At 44.7% G+C, this 7353-nt stretch overlaps 1 protein-coding gene across 4 annotated transcripts in view; it reads left to right on the forward strand.

Moving 5' to 3' along the window:
* arhgef10la (Rho guanine nucleotide exchange factor (GEF) 10-like a) overlaps positions 1 to 7353 on the forward strand; it is a 190549-nt gene that overhangs the window by 92138 nt on the left and 91058 nt on the right. For all 4 annotated transcript variants that reach the window (XM_032513643.1, XM_032513642.1, XM_032513644.1 and 1 more), the window contains 2 exons: positions 2599 to 2744; positions 3584 to 3756. In XM_032513643.1, the coding sequence (XP_032369534.1) occupies positions 2599 to 2744; positions 3584 to 3756 (319 nt within the window). The remainder of the gene's footprint in view (positions 1 to 2598; positions 2745 to 3583; positions 3757 to 7353) is intronic.

Raw genomic sequence — 7353 nt, forward strand, 5'->3', positions numbered from 1 at the left:
CTCTCTCTCTCTCTCACACACGCACACCCCCACCCTCCCCCTCTCTGTATTTCTCTCTATCAGCCCCTCGGCTTTCCAGGACTCTGAGATGAGCTGATTCGGCTCCTTCCACTCCACACAGAATTCCATTTGCTGCGGTGACAATGCAGAATTCCAATAGGAGTTCCAGTCTCCTCTATTGCCCCCATAACCATCCAATGAAATATTCATTATTTGTCTCAAAGTACCTAAGTCGCAGGAATAGGACAGATAACAATGTGAGTGAGAATGGCTTTTGGCATACACACTCCCGCACACATGCACTCCCACTCCAATGCACATGTGCACGTTGCAATGCCCTCTGTGCCTATTGATGCTTGAAGACTTTGAGGGTGTATTCTTATAGCAGCCCACCTCTTGAGGGAGTTGTATGGTTTTGTGTCCATCAAACAGCAGTTCCGCTCGGACTAATGACTCATTCTGTGTTCCATCTGAGCCGCAGCCAGAAGCAGCTCCAGATCTCCAGATAGGACATCCTCTTTTGTGAAATGTGGTCACATGCATTACTGCACTGCAGGATGTAGAATAGACACATCTGAGAGAGATTCATTAGTCACTGAAAAGTGTGCCTATTCAACAAACACAAACTGTAAATAAATGTACAATAAGTTGTGATGAGCCCGGCTTAGATTGGCGCAGTATGCATACAACTTAACATTGATTTAGGCAGTCATAAAAGAAGCTGGACCAAAGTGATAGGGGGGAAAAAAAAGCTTTCAGTTGCTACTTCCCTTTGCCAAACATATGGATGAATGGGAAGCCCAGCATGTGCCAACACACTGTAGCATAAATTGCATCTGTTATTGGATTCATTAACTGTGTCTGCACATGTCTGTGTAAAGGTGTGTGTGCAGAAAACTGTGTATGCGTTTATATCCATGTGTAGCTGCTTTGTTGTGGTAGAAAGGATTCTGAGTCCCGGTGCTCATGAGCTTAGCCAGTTTGCACTCTGTGGTAAATGGTGAGTGACATCGCACAGGCAAAAAGATATAAAGCAGGGGTGGGCAATTAATTTTCCCAAGGGGCCACATGGGAAACGGGGAATGTTGTGCAGGGCCGGACCAATAGGCTAAACTCAATTCTGCTCAATATTAATTGTATCTCTTTATAAAAAGCAGTACATTTTATTGTCTCTGATAAGCTGTGACTGGTAAAGGCACAAATGTGATTAGGACATGAAAAAGTGAAGCCGACATAGTACAAAACACCAACCTCATGTCATTATTTTGCATTTCATGTGCAAATAGGCCCTCGTCTTGCCGTTCACTGTTAGTTCATTCTGTGCAATCACATCAACAGCAAATACAAGACGAGCCACCCAGTTTACATCTGAGAGCTCTGGGGTCTATTTGCCTTTCATATCACAAAACCCTTTGAATCTCTGCTCTCAGGTCCCATACTCGTTTAAGCACCTTGCCCAGGCTGAGCCACCTGACAGCTGGGTGGTAGCCCATGTGGTCCCCATGTTCAGTTTCATGCTCCTCCAAAAGTGACACAAAGTGCCAGTGATGTAATGCTCTTGCCCTGATGAAGTTTCAATGTCAATTGTATGAACATGGTTCAGTTTTAGCTCTTAAAATACAATGCATAAATCCCAATTTCAGTTTGGAGTTCACTTCAGTCACCGCCAAGGAGAAAAGTGTGTCTGCTTTGCAGCTGAATCTCCAGGTTTCTGTTACGGTTTGCCCGGAAAGCGGCACGTTCTCGAACGCTTCTTTTTTTTTTCTCTGGGCATATTAGCGCAGCAGAGTTCACCAAACACTCTTTAATAAACTCTCCTTCAGATAAAGGCTGACTGTTTTTGCCGATATGATGGCATATCACAAAGCTGGTCTGCATCCCTGGATGTGCAACGCTCGGTAATAAAACCTTTTAGCTTTCGTAGTTTAACTAGCAGCGCTTTAGATGTCTGTGCCCATTCTGCATTATAATCCTTCAACACAGTGATCTGTTCTCCGCAAACTCAGCACCCGGCTTTACCTTTGACTTCAGTAAATAAATACCTAGAAGTCCATGTTTGGTTAAAAACTCACATCCATGCTAACGTCTCGTGAGCTCAGTTCACGGCTCGCCGACACATTGAAGTTCTTCTTCTACTAATTTTTAATTGCAACCAGAGAAGAAGAAGCTGCATATGTTTGCACAAAAAAACCCCAAGCAATGCAATTGTAGTCCATGCACGATGTACAGTTATTTACGTTTGATTGCTAACTTCCCATTGACCTCACGCGCGCAGTATTTATTTCCAAAAGAAGACTCTGGCCTCTCTGGTGTCTCTCATCACATAAATGCAAAGCAGAGATAGTGAAAGAACATGTGCTTTCTCTTTCACTAAGTTTAATGAATGAACAGACTAGGGATGTGTGTGTGTGTGTGTGTTTTGTGTGTGTATACACATTAAATGACCTTCTGCAGCATGAATGTGTTGCTAATCCCCGATGAGACAACTGTTCCTCCAAGGCTGACTTCTGTGTCCTCCATGCACTGAACTCTGGAGGACTGGCCCTTTTGTGATGCCGTCTCCTCTGCCTCTGATCTGATTGCTTTGTCCCTTTTTAGCAACTGAACTCGGAGCAGGGGTCACTGGTCCTTTGTGAGACGCTTATTGAGACTGTGTACGGCGAGCGGGGACAAGTCCTGAAGTCCAAGGAGAGGAAGGTCTTCCTCTTTGATGATGTGCTCATCTGCGCCAACATAAATGTCAAGTAAGTCCCTCTTGTAGTGCAAGTCGAGCGGCATGCCCTCGCATTCAGGAATCCATTGCTAATGCGTTTCATAATGCGTAGTTTCAGCATGAAGTCGGGTGTGAGTTTTGAAAGGAGAGTCTGTTAAACTGCACAGTTCGGAGAAATAGCTATTAGGTGGCACAGGGCCCTAATGCGATGCCCTAGGTTTTGCAAGGATATTTTGGCAAACTGCATAGGGAAGAGAAATAGCTGCTGGAGGCTCTGAGCACTATCTTGAGTTGCAGGAGCTTTATCAGCTTTAAACAAATGGTAGAATGCCTAACTACAGCTACAGGACTCCTAGATTACTGACATAAAACATTTTTTGGTTTCTTTCCAATTTATCTTCTGAGACAGCACCATTGATCACATCTCTCTCTCTCTCTCTCTCTCCCTCTCTCGAAGTAAACAGGAAAGGGATTTTGTATATTTTGCAAAGCTCCTGTCAAAGATTCCGCTTAAAGCCCTCTTGTGCAGCCTTCAAACTAATTAACACGTCTCATTCAACTGGAGTGTCCCGAAGTTGACTTTGTCTGCCCTCCAGGATCTTGACAAACCGATCACAATGTTGATTGTCTGCGTGATTACAGGAATACATGAATAGCAATGAACTCCTCCTCACAGCCAGGGGTACACTTCTGGCAGGGAACAGGGGTGATCATACAGATTTGAATTCCCACTCCCAAATCGTCTCCTATAGAGCTCTGGCTGTTGTGCTGTTAGCAGGTTACGGTTGGGGGGGGGGGTTCTTTCAGGTTGTTTTACTTCCTAAACTCCCTCCCCTCATTTTTGTTTCTTCTTCTTCTTATCTACACCAGGGGGCCTCCGGATATCAGCAGCCTGGTCCCTGTCGGCCCCAAGTACACCATGAAGTGGAGCGCCCCCCTACAGCAGGTGCAGGTGGTCGAGGTGGGACAGGAGGCGTCTCAAAGCAAGGACACCTTCTTCCAACAGAGCGGGGCCAAGTGGCCAGGTGGCGCCTGCACTTCAGGTAAAAACAAAAACCGTGACTCAGTCCTATCGCGTTCCCACCCACCCACCCACCGTGTGTCATCCTCTAGTTAATCTCATCACTTGGACTGACTTTTAGTCTCAGCCCCTTACTCTGACTCAGCAGGCCTAATCTGTTTCTGTTCTCAAGTGTCCCGCGGAGGGCTGGAGAGGCGTCCGTGCTGCTTGTCACTCTGATTAAGGATGTGTTTGTGAGGAAGATAGTGATGACGGTCACTTGTTCCAATCTGCCTGGGGTGTTTTATCTTGGAGAGAGAGGTGGGGGTAGAGAGCCCCCTGCTGCAGCATCCCCACAGTCTCATTTCACTGTCTGATAGACCACAAACGCATCGCGAGCGGAGTCATCAATCTGCAGAGATTATTCCCTCCCTTTCCAGGCCCAATTAGAGAGCCAGTAGCAGTAGATAGGAATCGGCGGTTGAGACACTACTTCTCCCAACCACCCCTCACTAAACTCTGGTGTATACAGAGCTTGACGAGATCCCTGATAAATGTGCCATGGGAAAAGGCAGATACAAAGCCTTATCAGGATGTAATGGTACAGGCTTTTTTTAAAAGTTGCAGCTCCATGACTTAAATATTAATGGCGCCTTCTTCAGAGCTACCCGTGTCCTGCTCGGCAGGCTGCTACAGTTTTGAGAGCTGGTTCAGATTCTCACCGGATTAAGTTTTTGCTTCTTTTTTTTTTTTTTGCTCAGGGAGTGTATACTCGTATATATTCACAACTTTGCTGCAAGGCTTTGGGATCATTTAAGGTGAGCTCTCAGTGCAGCTGCCTCTCTTCCTTTACCTGCGTCTAGCTCTGCGAATGTTACGCTTCACAGAGGGTGCTGGGATTCTGACTCTGACATTCTCTGTTCCTTTTCTCACCTTTTTTCGACGCGGCGCGGTCACCTTAATCACGTCTATCCGGAAACCTCCCCGAACATCTGTGCGAGCGTTCCCAAAATTTCCATTCAGACAGGCTGTCCAATCTTTTTATAGTTCCGTCCCCTGTGGTTTCCTTCAGGTGGGTGTCTAGTCTAAAGCCTGCGCTCCCTCAACATGACTCAAAATGGAGTCATTTTTCTTCTTCTGCAGGCCCCGATGCCCTGTTTTATTGAAGAAAGATGGCCTTTTGGGACACGCAGAGCCGTCTTGCTTAAGCTTCCTTTCTGTCCCCGTTGGACTGTCAGTTTATCTGTCTGTTCTTTTCAAGCCCACCAATGTACTGTACATGTTCTTTCTTTGAAAGCAGAGTGTGCCAGTTGTTTACTCTCATGCTGTCTTACCTTTTTGTTCAGCCTCCATTACACCTCCCTTCTTGCTGCTCCTCTTTTGACCTGCTGTTAGGAGTGCAGTGTTTTTTGTGGTCAGAAGTGTACCCGGTGGGTTTTGCCTGCGGATCAGACAAGGGTTTTGATGCAGGTGTGGAAGCTGCATTGTCTTTTAAATCCACTGGCTGGTGTCACTGGCACGGCAGCTGAGTGCCAGATTGCTGACGTATTCTGGAGAAAGCGGGGATGGACCCCTCTGGGCTCTGGCCTTCCGCACCAGTTAGCAACGGGCCTGGCGGCTGATGTGGATAGCCATGTCTGAGTGTGAAAACCATATCCTGCCTCACCAACGGGATTACGCCGGATTACAACTCAGCACATTCACCTCTCGTACCGTAGCCAACAGCAGGCCCCAGAGGACTTAACCAACCTGTACATGGGCCCGTGCAATCCCTTTGGAGAGGACAGTAATACATTGTTTTTGCAGCTCACAGCACGCCCTTTTATATTCAGATGTCTCACCTATTGATTTCCTTGCACAGATGACACATGTCACTGGCCGCCTGTGACAAAGACCCCATTAAACCCCAAAAGCTACAATGGACTCTTTTAAATGAACAAGGCAAGCCCACCACTCTCTTTTTCTCACTTTCTTTCCTCTCACGGCTTGACTTTCACTCCATTTATGCATGTGGAAAGACAAAAGACAGCAGATCCCCTCGGAGGAGCACGCCTCACTAAGCCCGCCTACCGGCTCGGCTCTCCTGCTACTTTATTATGTGGCAGCAGTGACAGTGCACGACAGCTCTGGAGCAAAATCTACCTTCAGGATTTAATTAGCCAGTTGTCGTGGAGCCTGCTGCTGGGGGAGATGTGGGCCAGGGGAGCTAGGACAGAGGATGGCAGACGGGAGGAGACACAGCTATCGATCCGCAGCACTAAGGGAGAGAGGCTTTGAAGGTAGCGGGCCTCAAATCGATGCGGAATTTTGTGTCTATTGAGACACCTGCATTCCTTTTGGCCAGCGAAAGGGCATCATAGCTCCAAATAACAGTTTCTCCATCAAATTTTTTTTCCCTCATAAATTCATTCTTTGTAGTTCAACAAATAATGAAGATTGATTCATCTGCACATTGTGCCTCTTTTATTAGTGCCTGTGAAGTTTCAGAAAAAGCAACTTTTCTTTCTGCACTTTCTAGCTCACTTACTAGTGCCATTGTTTCTGTTAATGTGTACAGTTCATATATATTGCATGCCTGTATCAGGATAGATGTTTCATACGCCATACATGTTTATTGTGTGTATTAGGGCTGCAGCTATTGAGTATTCTAATGACTATTCAATTGCTATATCAAGTAATTGGGGCAATAGAGCAATAGTAAATAATAAAAAGGGGGGGAGCAATAGTACATAATAATAACTGTACAGAGTTTTTGTTGTTTTTCCTCTGCCGTCATGTTGTCCTCGGGTCGAAAAGACCCGTTTTCCTACATCAATGTTCTTTTTAACTACCCAAAATAACATAATTGATTCAAAATAACCCTCTTCGGCAAGTACAATCTCTACTTTCATCAATTTTGGGGCGTCTTATTCAATTTTATTGTGTTTGGAGAAAAAAATTTGAAGTGGTTTTGAAATAGTATTGAGTAAAAGTTGACATATTCCAGTCTGTGATTATCCATCAACATCCATTCCTTTGATTTTAGTCGAAATAATTCCTAATTTCTGCTTTTCTAACTCAAACATTAGGCATAATTTCCTATAAATGTGGTTTATTGACCATAACTTCCTAAATTAACTGTAAAACTAAAGTTAATAAGTTAGTGTTACGTAGTGTTGAAAACCTGAAAAAAGTGAAAAGCATCGTAAAAAAGGGACAAAAACATAAAAAGTTAAAAACACCGATAGAAATTATCAACAAAAATTTTGATTTTCAATTTTGACGGGAAGACAACACAAGTTTAAAATAATCCCAAACCTGCCCTGTCTCGTCTTCTTGCTGTTAGCTATTTCTTTTCTCCTCTTCCAAATAATTTGCATCAATGTTTTTAATCATCAAGTTGCTCATGTTTCAGCCCTAGGATATATTGATGAGAATGTATCTTTTAAATGATTAGTTGAAAATGAATTGACAACATCATCATCTGTCCAACATTCACTGGTTCCAGCCTTTGATTTGGATCACTGTGAATAGAAAACCTCCGGGTTTTGGACTGTTAGTCAAACAAAACAATCGATTTGAAGACAACACCTTGAGCTTTGTGACGGAGATTTGTCTTCGGTACTTCTTCCTAGGGCTGGGCAATATATCGATGTTGTAT

The sequence above is a fragment of the Etheostoma spectabile genome, chromosome 4 (genome assembly GCF_008692095.1).
Source record: "Etheostoma spectabile isolate EspeVRDwgs_2016 chromosome 4, UIUC_Espe_1.0, whole genome shotgun sequence".
Classification (NCBI taxonomy): Eukaryota; Metazoa; Chordata; class Actinopteri; order Perciformes; family Percidae; genus Etheostoma; species Etheostoma spectabile.